This window comes from Camellia sinensis, chromosome 2 (assembly GCF_055761805.1).
Source record: "Camellia sinensis isolate YWXY chromosome 2, ASM5576180v1, whole genome shotgun sequence".
Classification (NCBI taxonomy): domain Eukaryota; kingdom Viridiplantae; phylum Streptophyta; class Magnoliopsida; order Ericales; family Theaceae; genus Camellia; species Camellia sinensis.
This window is the reverse complement of record NC_138962.1, coordinates 225449493-225461657: the sequence shown is the minus strand read 5'-3', so window position 1 is coordinate 225461657 and position 12165 is coordinate 225449493. Positions and strand designations below refer to the sequence as shown.

Below are 12165 nucleotides of genomic sequence, written 5' to 3'. Positions count from 1 at the left end.
TCTAAAATTATAGATTTATATTCTCTGAGTGTAGATTTACCCTTTAGAAGTGTAAAAGGAGTTGCTAAAGTATCATTGGAGCACTATCGGAAATCTCCCTAGAGAGAGAAGCACAAGCCCCGCCTGAAGCCTTCTTAGAGAAAGAAACTCTGTTCCCATCCCATCGCTCTTAAATCTTCAAACCTTAACACGTGTAATTTATCTTCTTTTTTTATATTTTTTTATTTTAAAATATTAAAAATTGTAAACAAACATATGTTTGAGAAATTAAAAAATAAGAATTTTCATTAGATTTTTAGATAATTTTTGCATTAGTGCCTCTCTCTCCCTCTCCCTCTCCCTCTCCTTCTCCCTCTCCGTATCCAGGCCACCTCTACCTTTGGCCACTACTTCTACTTCTAGAAAATTGATTAAAAGTTAGTTTTTTAAATTTTTTAACTTTTTAAAAAATATATATATAAAAAAAGTAGAGAAATGATATGATTCAAAATAGGATAAAAAATTGACTTATAACCAACTTTCCAAAATAATCCTTTGTGATCCCCTTGACAACTTATCAAATATTTCTTTTTTATGTTTTTATTTTAAAATAAAAATGTAAAAACAAAAAACATGTTACATTTATATATTATAGAGAAAATTAGTCTAAAGTCATTCTCCCATTTTTAATAATGGGAGAGGTCCACAAAATTATTTTGTGATGGCTAAGATCTCTCACCCAACCTCATATATCTTACCCATCCAATCTTGATTTAGCTTCACATTTCTCCACGCCAACTTCCACACCCCCCTCTCTCTACACGCATATATATACATACTTTTTCTGTTCATTTTCCCCAGCAGAGAACTTGTTCCTTGTTCGGTTTTGGAGAAGAGCAAAGACAGTTGTTTGGCGATGGACTTGAATTCTCCTCCGGTGAGAATAGTGGCTCTCGTTGGAGATGGTAGCTTCAGTCCTTTGAAATCCGCAACATGACTCGAAGTCATGGTCCACACAGTAAGTATCGTAGAGCAAAGCAACTCCAATTTCATATTATTGTTGTTGTTTTTGTCAATTTCGATGAGAGTTTGTTTCATTTCGGCTTTGGATTTTGATTTATTTTACTTGTTAGCTGATGAACCTTTATGCAATATGGAGATTATTACAGTAAAAAATGCCTAAAAATACTTGTAAAATTCGAAAGATGCAAATTTGGAAAAAATTCTCTAGTTTGGTTAAAACAATTTTCTCTAATTTAAAATTGTGAACAAACACAGAGAAATTTGTGCTAAAATTTATCTGATTTTGTTAAAATGTCTCTATTTTAGTTAAAACAATTTTCTCTGGTTTAAAATCAGTCTTCGTTTGGAAAGAGCTAAAATAACCTGGCTATTTTAGCCTCGTTTGGTTTTTGTTTTTATCTTTTTTGACTTTTGTGAGAGAAAAAGTGTAATGATTATGATTTTGATGTAACATTTTTGTCTTATTGGCTTATATAACCAATTTTATCTTTTATGTTTTTTTAGCCAAAAATCCATTGCCAAACATCATTGTGTTAAAATTTCTGTGGTTTGATTAAAATAATTTTCTCTACTTTAAAATCATTGTGCTAAAATTTCTCTGGTTTGGTTAAATCAATTTTCTCTGGTTTAAAATTGTGAACAAATACAGAGAAATTTGTGAACAAAATTGTTTGGTTCATATATTAGAACTTGTTTTTTGATTTTTTTAAAAATAAAATAAAATAAAAATTAGTAGCTATTTTGAGGTTCTTTCTCTTGTTAATGTTGAGGGCTTTTTTTTTGGGAAGAAATTTTCAAAATTTCTTTAGAGAGAAATTCTTTAGGAAGTCTAGAATTTCTCTGGAGAGTGTGAAATTTAGAGAAATTCTGGAGAGAATTTTTCTAGGAAGTCCAGATAAATTTTCTCTAGATTGATGTTGAGGGACATTAGATATTTTGAAAATATTTGATATCCTTTATGCAACAAATACAGAGAAATTGTGAACAAATATAGAGAAATTTGTGAACAAAAATGTTTGGTTCATATATTAGAACTTGTTTTTTGATTTTTTTTATAAATAAAATAAAATAAAAATTAGTAACTATTTTGAGGTTCTTTCTCTTGTTAATGTTGAGGGTTTTTTTTTTTGGGGGAAGAAATTCTCTAGGAAGAAATTTTCAAAATTTCTTTAGAGAGAAATTCTTTAGGTAGTCTAGAATTTCTCTGGAGAGTGTGAAGTTCAGAGAAATTCTGGAGAGAATTTTTTTAGGAAGTCCAGAGAAATTTTCTCTAGATTGATGTTGAGGGACATTAGATATTATAAAAATATTTGATATTCTTTATGCAAAAAAAAAAAATGCCATTATTATATTATCTCCTGGAAATTATATTCCATTGTTATCCAATGGTTAGAAATAATTATGATGTTTAAGACGAGAAAAGAAAATAAATATTTATATTTTTTTTACTATCATGTTTGAATAATTAAGAAAGCAAAATAAGTGAAATAAAAAGTAAGATTTATTGTTTATTTTTTAATTTTTTTGATATTATAAAAAAGTTATAACTAAATAATTTTTTTTGTAAGTAATTTACACTAACCTCACTTTAAATTTAAATAAAATGCATTAAGTCCAACGGTTTTGACACAATCCCCACTCATTTGTGAAAGAAAAACAAAAACAAAAACAGGTAATTGATTTACATCATTTTGGGGGGTCATGGGGTCCCAAGCATTTTTGTATAAAAAAATAAACAAAGTAAAATATACGTCTCAACATAAAAAAAAATGATAATATTCAACTTGTTTTAGTTTTTAAAAAATAATTTTCAGAAAATTCTATTTTGTTATTTTTTGTATTTTAATGTTTTCAATGATTTTTTTTAATATTTTAAGTAATTTTTTAATTCGTAGACACACCTAATATAAATACACTTAAAAAATATAATATTTGTGGAAAAAAAATCTTTAAAAAATTTACTAATACCAAAAAATACGAAAATTTAATATATTTTTCATATTTTTGTGTATTTATTAATTTTTACAAATTTTTTTCATAAATATTTTATTATTTAGATGCATCAATAAAAGTAAAAAAAATAATTAAAATTTTAAAAATATTTACTAAAAATCAAAAAATAAAAAAAAAATCAATTTTTAAAAAATTAAATTCAGAACATTGAAAGTAAACACATTAATTATTATTTTTATTTATATAATTACCTAATTACCGATAAAAAAACAAATAATGAATTAGAAGTTATATGAATTTGAACTTCAAATCAAATTTGGATAGCATTTTTGAATTCAAAACGGGCTGCTCAGGTTCACTGTGAAACAAAACACAGAGAGGATCGTAATTGTCTTCGTTGACAGAAATCGATCCGAATCTTGAAAATCAATCAAGAGATCACTGAGCATTCCCTTTATCAAGGTTCGCAACTTCGTTAAACCTCAAAACTCTCATTTCCATTTCTTTCCTCATTACCCAACTGCTTTGGATTTTCGACCAATGGAATGAACAATACCTGTTTATAAATATGCCTCACTGAGAATTTCTTTTCATGCGGACTTTGTATGCTTCGTCCATTTGATTTCATGCGATTCTATGTAGGTGTGAACTGTTTTCCCAACTCAATCTGACCTCTTCTCCAAGTCGACACAAGTGCCATTACAGAGAGCTCAATAAGGTATCATATACTATAATTCAATTTGATCTGGGTTTTATAGATACATTTGAATCTAAATTGTGAAGTTCGGTCAGCATTAAAACACCCATTTCCCAATTCTTTCTTCAGTAGCTAGTGCTTTGATTTTCGACCAATCGAATGAACTGTAGATGTTTGTAAATATGCCTCACTGAGAATTGGTTTTCATGTGGACTTGTATGCTTCACCTATGTGATTGAATGTGATTCTATCTAGTCTGGAGTGTTTTCCCAACCCAATCTGACCTCTGCCCCACCATGTTTCTTCGTCGAGTTGCTTTGACGTTGCCTCCATCGAGAAGGTTTTTTAGCAGTAACAGCAGCCATGATGTTTCGAGTGCCATTGCAGAGCTCAATAAGGTATCATACACTGTTATCTGTTCAGCTTATAATTCAATTTGATCTGGGTTTTGTGGATACAATTGATTTTAGATTAAGTTGGGTCCGCTCGTATTCTGTTGCATTGTTACTTGTCCCGTTGCACAGCATCATAGAACAAAGAGGTGTTGGAAGAATTTTGATTTAATTAGTGGTACATTCATTGATTCATTATGCCAAACTGATTTATAAAGTTTCCATTAGTAATAGAACAAAGAGGCGCTGGAAGAATTTTGATTAAATTAGTGGTACATTCATTGATTTATTATGCCAAACTGATTTATAAAGTTTCCATTAGTAATAGAACAAAGAGGTGCTGGAAGAATTTTGATTAAATTAGTGGTGCGTTCATTGATTTATTATGCCAATCTGATTTATTAAGTTTCCATTAGTAACATATTGGTGGTGTGTTTGATTTGAAGCTATGTATGCATTTAATGACACATAAGGTCTTCTTGGCCTGATTTTCAGATTGTGAAGCCATAAGCTCTTCTTGGTTGCAGGAAATGGAATCTGTATTTGGTGAACCTCCTCCAGCTACTCTTGCCGGTTCTAGTAATAATGAGCGCATGGTTCAAGATTCTCTGTCTGTATCCCCTAAAATTGCAGAAAATGAAACGGGCTTGACCCATATTGGCGGCAAAGGTGAAGCCGAAATGGTGGATGTCTCTCCCAAAGAAATTAGCAAGAGAGTTGCTGTTGCCAGTTGCAAAGTTATTCTGGGAAGGAAGGTGTTTGATTTGGTCTCAGCCAATCAGATGGCCAAGGGAGATGTCCTTAGTGTGGCGAGAATTGCCGGAATAAGTGGAGCGAAGCATACAAGCAATCTCATCCCACTATGCCACAACATCATCTTGACTCATGTTCGTGTTGATCTGAAATTGAATCCGATTGATTTTAGTGTTGATATAGAAGGGGAAGCGGCTTCAACAGGGAAAACTGGTGTGGAAATGGAAGCTATGACAGCAGTGACTGTTGCAGGTCTGACAGTATATGATATGTGCAAGGCTGCTTCAAAGGATATTCAGATTACAGATGTAAGGCTTGAATGCAAAACTGGTGGGAAAAGTGGTGAGTGGTCTAGGGAGAAATGACGGTTTTCTGGAATAATATGGGTTCTCATTCCAACCGAATGGCTTTGAGTTGGTGCTTTAGTTTGCATTTCATGCCATACTGAAATGAAAGTATTCCATATTAGTTTTCACTGTGTTTTCCGTACAATTGGAGTTGATTCATAATAATGAAATGAAATAGACTAGGGTGATCCAAAACTGAGCTTAAAAACGTCCTAAAACTGATGTTACTCATGCTTAAGATAGAGTTTTTAAATTATAGAATTTATGATGATGATGTGCTTGGATTTAGATATTTTGCTTAAGCGAGGTGCTAGATTGTGGTCCTTTTTAGCAATGGGTTCAAATCCTCTTCATAGATAGGAAAGACAAATTATTTAGAACTGTTGTAGCCTAGGGCATGTCTAGGTTTTATTTACCATAGGGCCTCTCTAGAGAACCTAAGCTTGTCAATGGATTCTAACATTACTTCTGCGAGAAATAATCCACAGGATACCATAGCTGATAACGTACAACGGAAAGTAAAAGAACTATAATCGAATTGTACATTCATGAAAACTAATCAAAGATCTTGAAGTTTCATGAAAACTAATAAAAGAACTAGTTTTAAAAAAGTTTTATTTTTATTTTTAAATTTTTTTAAATATTTTAATTCACTTAAGTTTAATATACTTAAAATTAAAAAATATATACAAAAATCTTTAAATATAACAAAATATAAAAATGTATTAAATTTTTATATTTTTTGTATTTGATAAATTTTTTTAGTTTTTTTATTACAAATATTATATTTTTAAGTATATTTAAATTAGATAATAGTTAAAAAATAAAAAAAAATTGTGTAAAATATTAAAAAAATATATAAAAAAATAAAAAAAAATTAATTTTTTGAAAAGTGGACTCAAATTTATGGAATCAAATGACTTTTTATTCAAATTTGAATTTTAGTAAGGATTAGAGATGTCCATGTAGTGTTCATCTGTCACAAAATTCGTAGGGTTTATCTGGATGTTTTTTCAAAATTTTCCCTACAGTAATGTCAAACAAAGAACAAATCTTGCAACACTATGTAAGGATTGAAAGTCTAAAAAGAATATTAAAAATAGATCCAATTAAAAAATAGAGAAGTTTATTTTAAAAAAGAGAGTTACGCTATATTTATAAGTAAATAATCCTTTCAAAAATTAATCCAAGTTTTTCACAGATCAAAAATTAATTCAAGTTAAAATTAATTTTTTTGCAATCCAACTAAAAAGCCATGGAACACCCAAAATAAAATTTTAATTAGAATGATATGAATCTCGTGTAAAACTCACACTCAAAAACTGACTTGGAAGGGGAGAGTGTTTAAGAGACTTAGGTCTCGTTTTCTTTTGGAAAGTGTTTATTTTAGTTTAAGTTAAAAAGTTATTAAAAGATTAATAAATTATTAAAAAAAGTTAAATATTCTTTTTTTCTAAAATAAAAAAATATCATAAGTATATCAATTTTTTTACCTCATATTTTAGCAAAAAAAAAAAAAAATCAAAAATTACAAAAATAAAATATTCACAAACGAGGTCTTATATGCATGGGTGATAATTTGATAGTCCGGAAATACGGTCACGTAGTGTTTCATGGTAGTATAATTGGTAGAAAATGTGGAATATTAATTATTTGTATTATGGTAGTATAATTAGTAGAAAAGGTAGAATATTGATTATTTGTATTGGATAATTTTGCAATTGATCAACTTCAACTGAAACTGAGGGAGTCCTTATTGGAAGAATAGGCTCAGTTGTTGTTGCTGCAAAAGAAGAAGTACAAAGTAATGTCAAGTCTCAATACCAAAAATTTGACAAGGAAAAACAGCAGAGGCATGAAAGAAGTTACTTGTTTCAAAAGTGATAGCAACAATGGGAGAGCTACGAAGGGAATAGTACTCATCAATATGTTGCTTTCTTGCAGTTTCCCTTTGGATTGCATCAGCAGCAGCTGCTTCATCTCTTAAGAATTGCTGCTGCCGTCTCTTCTTAGCTCTTTGAAAAACAATTATTTCTCTGGAATATTCCTCATCTACTACTTTGGCAGCCGCCTCATGGTTGGGGTCTTCGACCAAATCAGAAGGAGAAACTGTCACCTTCTTTCTCTTTCTTCTTGGTAATGGTATTTCCTGTTCTTTCTCAGTCTCCCTCTCTTCAATCTGGGATTCAAACCTTTCAGGGGTAAGTTCCTTTTCTGCTGTTTTGGTAGTTGTCTCATGAAAAGGGTCTTCGACCAAGTTAGAAGGAGAGACAATCATCTTTTTCCTCTTTGTTCTCTGTAATGGTATTTCTTGCTCTTCCTCCATCTCTTTCTCTTCAGTCTGAGATTCAGATTCTTCAATAAGGAGTATTAGCTTCCTTTTCTTTTTCTGTTGTTGTTTGTCTTTGAGAGTAGCTAAAGTTTCAGCTCTTTTAGGAGACTCTTCTTGTGGAGACCCTGAACCAAGAGATATGAATGTAAAGGAAACAAACAAAAGAGTCTAAGGAAAAAGAAGCCTGAAAATACTTACCCCTTTTTGAAGCAGCTCTGGTAACTCTAGCAGGAGAGGGTGAGGCTGCAGGAGTAGTTTTGGCAGCTGTGGAAAGAGAGGGAATGTTCTCAACTGTTGTTAATTTAGCTTTCGAAGGCACTCCTAACCCTGTTAGTAAATCATGAGGGTGTACGGATAAGCGCATTTCCATATTGGCTGTCCACTAGTTTTGAAATCTTTTCAGAGCCAAGCCAGAGGGAAGGAAGGGGACAAATTTGAACTCACCCAATTCTTTTAACGTTTAAATGTTGCCTCTTCTAGTTTTGATTTGGGTATTCTCAGGTCTCTGGCTATAAAATGGACATTCGAGAGGCTGCAAAGTGGAATGGGAATCCCCTGAGTTAACCCAAATTGCCTGGCAAATTGAGAAGGGCAGTACACCTCAGCTAAACACTTATAAGCTCGAGGGTTTAAAGTGCCAATGAACAGCTCCCTCGGCAGCAAAATAGAAGCCCACATGTCTTTGTAGGGTGGGGTGGAGCACTCTTTATCAGCTAAGAATGTTTACAGCCAAGTAGGTCCTTTGTTAACATCAAAGGGGCAAAAGAATGTGGCAGATGAAAAAATAGGAAGTTGGTGAAAAAAAGTGAGGTAGTAGGCAAAGGAAGCAGGATAAAGAATAATTCTGGCATATTTCTCCCCATAAGTGCCAGGGTCCTAAATAAGGAATTTTAAGCATTTAGGATGCAAATCAGTGAAGTAAGCAAAGAGCCAGAGTTGGAGCACCCAAAGGGGACCCCCTTGGTAAACATCAAGAGGTTTCTCACAAAATTGGGAACATGCTCTATAAACATGGCCTAAGAGGTAAGGAGCCAGGGCTATGTGTTTTTTCAAAACAAGTGCCTTCACAAGTGGGGCGAATTCAGGCATAATCCTTTAAGATGATGTATAAAAGAGAAACTTACACAGCCAGTATAAAATAAAGGAAAAAAGTTCTCCATCTCTCACGGGGCCTACCCTTTTGTTTTCAGCCTTTACAAAGTCACTATAGGAGGAATTTAAGGGTGGAAAGGGAAACTTCACAAGAAGATCCGGATAGCCGGGTGTAAAAAGAGTACCAAGGGGTGAAAGCCCTAGGAGATGGCAGATATCAAGAACGGTGGGGGCCATCATGCCACACCGAAACTAAAAAAAATTAAAAGCCATGTTCCAAAAGCAAAGAGCAGCAGGAATAAAAAAAGGGTCTTCAGGAATGCTAAACTTGGAAAGACGAAGGGCATCGAGAATACAAAGCTCTTGCAAGTCATCTTCTCTTGCAGGCATAACTCTCTCATACCATTCCTCTCATTCAGCTCTCAATGTCGGCTAGCAACGGTGAGGTCGGGTCATTCTTCAATTTTCCCAGTCGAGCCCTCCTTTGTAGAGAAGAAAGTGGTCCTCCAAGCAAGGGTATAAAGCTAGAAGTTGAGCAGGAGCTTCTCGAAAGATAGGACCGAGGACATATTCTTGTTTGTGGCTGTGACGAGGAACAAAGAGGCATCCATCTATGGCACTTGACCTATCAGTTGTTAACTTGGCGATTTCTTTATCGATACATCTTTTCAAAGCCATGGTTGGGCTTATACGATCGCCAGCAAGTACTTTCAGAGAAGAAGAATCCATTGGTAGCAAGCAGCGAGGAAGAGAGAGTTAATAAAGGAGAAGGGTTTATGTGTTAAGCGAGCGAGTGATTTCAGAACACGAAATAAAAGGGTTTTAAAGAACCTTTGTGTCTTGAAAATATATCGTGTAATTCGTAAAGTACTAAAGGTACAGATACGAAGAGTTTCCTTCAATATTGATACTTTTGGAGGGAAAAACACATCCCAGATGTTGATGTCAGCTTCGGAATAAAATATTTGGCTTCGAAACCAGATTTTGGTGCCAAAAGTCAAATAACAACGGCTTCGAAACTGAGAAGCCGCCTTCGAAGCACATTCCATACCTAAAGATGTATGAATACACAAGTATTTGTTTACTTCAAAGGGATTAAAAACCTGTTTTAGGCTTTTTAATGAGAGTAATGTCCTTCGAAGCAAAACTTGATACCCCATAAGGATGGGAATTGGTGTTCGAAACATCAAAACCAATAGTTGGTTTATATATACCGAAAGGATTGTCTTTTCGGACTAAAACAGTGTAGCCCTCAAAAAAGGCTTCCATATTTTTGAAAGTATGGACTGTTGTTCGAAACAAAAATGGTCAATTTAAAACTGATTGATCGTATTAACCATGATCATATTTTGGTTATGATTAAAACAAGCTTTAAGGGACAAGATTGTTAAATTCGAAGCACTGATTCTAAATAAAAATTAGCAAAAACTGTCAACTATAATCCATAAATTGGAAAAGTTCATGTTGGTTTTTTAGTGTTTCATTTAAAACGATTGAATCCGGATTCGAAGGATAAGATTGTTCAGTTCGAAGCCCTAAATTTGCTTTTAAAGACAAACGGAGACAAAATCAAACAATGCCAAACAACTTAGTTGTATTAAAGCAAAAACAATTACATCGAATGGCCCTCTTTGGGTACAAATTCGAGCTCATAAAAGTAAGGAATAGAATAAATAACAAGATCATGGAATTTGGTTCAGCTATGGTCAATGAATTTCTATTCTTTCTTTATTCTATTCTCTATTTCTTCCAAAATTGGCTGCTGAAGTTGATGTGCTCTCACTTGATAAAAGAGCTCTTCAGCCTTTTTATTTCGAACGATGTTCCTTTCAATCCCTGTTCCAGCTCGTCCATATCCAAGTCATCCCAGTACGCAGAATCTTTATTCTTGAAGTTATCGAATTCTTCAATGAGGTTCACTGCTTCGTACTGGGCATGAACTCGAAGGGATGAGAGTTGGTCCAAAGATTGAGTGGTGGCCACAGAAGTTCGATACCAGTGAAGAAACAATGGGAGTTGGTCTAAAAACATGTGAAGCTCTGCTTGGGCGAGGGGGTTGAGGATGTGACCCCGAGTCAGAATGTCACAAGCCCATCGAAGGTTCTTGAGAGGGATGTCGTCCTCAAGAACGTTGAAAGGCAAGTGAGAGAAGGCCGCAAGCAGAAGTTGGGCTTGCTTCCGCTCAGTTGGAGTAGGGAAAGGTGGAGGCTTGTAACGAGGAAAGACCTTATTCGCAGAGAGGGCAAGCCTCAGTCTCTCTGTCAAGCAAGGATTTGGCGGATGAGGAGGTATGGAAGCTTCCACTTTAGGAGAAGGAGCAAAGGCAGAAGAAACAAGGGCATTAATATAATCGAGCCAGTCAGAAGAGCAAAACTTCACCTTCTGGGCTAAGAACAATGGATTGTACCATTGTGCCTCTTTTGGGCGTCGGGTAGCGTGCACTATCTTTGTAGACATGGGGGATGTGTACTATGCTACAAACAGATTGTCCTCCAAACTGCGTTATCGGTCGATGGGCACGTAAGGGTAAACCACCGAGCTTCACGCATAGGAAGGGAATTCTAAAGGATCAGTGAACTCGACAAAGTGATGGTTAATTCGCTCTCTTAAATCACAGGCCTCAGGTTCTGACCAGCTTGCCCAGTCAGAAGCCCCAGAGGAAGAAGAAGCCACAACCTTATCCAATGCAGAGGATTGTGAAGAAGAACTTCCCATGTCCATATTTGCAACTTTCTGAATCAAAGGATTAAGGGCAGTTTGTTCGTAGTCCGAGGGTGAATCAGAAGAAGAACTTCCCATGTCCATATTTGTAACTTTCTAAATGAAAGGATTAAGGGCAATGTATTCGTAGTCCAAGGGTTGATAGTTTGCAAAGGCTTCCATGACTTAAATATAGAAAGGTGGGTAAAGGTGGCTAATTAATGCATGGAGGTTTTTTCGAGGAGGAACAACATCATCAGATGACTCTTCATGTGCTCGATCAATGGAGGAGAAAATTGATTCGGCCATAAAAAATGTATCAGTCTGTTCGAGTACTAAGGTGGTGGGGGTGTTCAAAAGATTGAAAGAGAGTTTAATGCAAATGATGAATGACAGTTGCATTTCTAGAAGAATGCAAAGCCCATGCACGTTCTAAGACGTGGATAAAAGACCTTGATCCACTAATATCACCAAGTATTGGGTATATTAGTGCGGGGGGTAATGTTGGCTACATATTTTGTATAAGCCAATTACAATTCGACGCGTGGCAGAATAAGGGTAATACAGGAAGACTATTCAAGTCTTCAATCATAATCGTACACGTGACAGTTAGCATTGGTTATTACGAGATCTGAGTAGCATTGGATCAGCAAAGAGATGCAGAATGATGTGGCTTCAACGGTTACTCACATTCAAATTCCAAATTATGAGGGAAGCCTAACTGCAAGTGATGGCATAGTAGAGCTAATTATAAGGCAACATGATCAGCGATCATGGAGGAGCAGTTCGACGGTTGGAAATGCAGTTTGATAGTCATCCTTGAAAAGTATAAATAGCAGAGAAGGCTCCAGAAAAAACCCCCAGACTCAGATCCAAAAAACCAGTCTTATTCTATTT

General features: G+C 34.5%; 1 protein-coding gene across 7 annotated transcripts; it reads left to right on the top strand.

Moving 5' to 3' along the window:
• Window positions 1–3226: 3226 nt before the first annotated feature.
• CNX3 (cofactor of nitrate reductase and xanthine dehydrogenase 3) lies at window positions 3227–5339 on the top strand. Of its 7 annotated transcripts, none has more exons than XM_028241532.2 (4): window positions 3227–3417; window positions 3598–3673; window positions 3908–4050; window positions 4572–5339. In XM_028241532.2, the coding sequence occupies exons 3-4, from the start codon at window positions 3949–3951 to the stop codon at window positions 5160–5162; spliced, it is 693 nt and encodes a 230-aa protein (XP_028097333.2). In that variant the 5' UTR covers window positions 3227–3417; window positions 3598–3673; window positions 3908–3948; the 3' UTR covers window positions 5163–5339. The 7 variants fall into 7 exon arrangements, with proteins under 7 accessions (XP_028097333.2, XP_028097336.1, XP_028097335.1 ...); XM_028241534.2 differs by having other exon boundaries at window positions 3246–3417; window positions 3965–4050; XM_028241536.2 differs by having other exon boundaries at window positions 3246–3417; window positions 3965–4050; window positions 4540–5339.
• The last annotated feature ends 6826 nt before the right edge of the window (window positions 5340–12165 follow it).

Coding starts and splice junctions, on each gene's coding strand:
- CNX3 (XM_028241532.2), top strand. CDS start 3,949: ATGTTTCTTCGTCGAGTTGCTTTGACGTTGCCTCCATCGAGAAGGTTT. Junction 4,051..4,571: donor CCATTGCAGAGCTCAATAAG/GTATCATACACT, acceptor TCTTGGTTGCAG/GAAATGGAATCTGTATTTGG.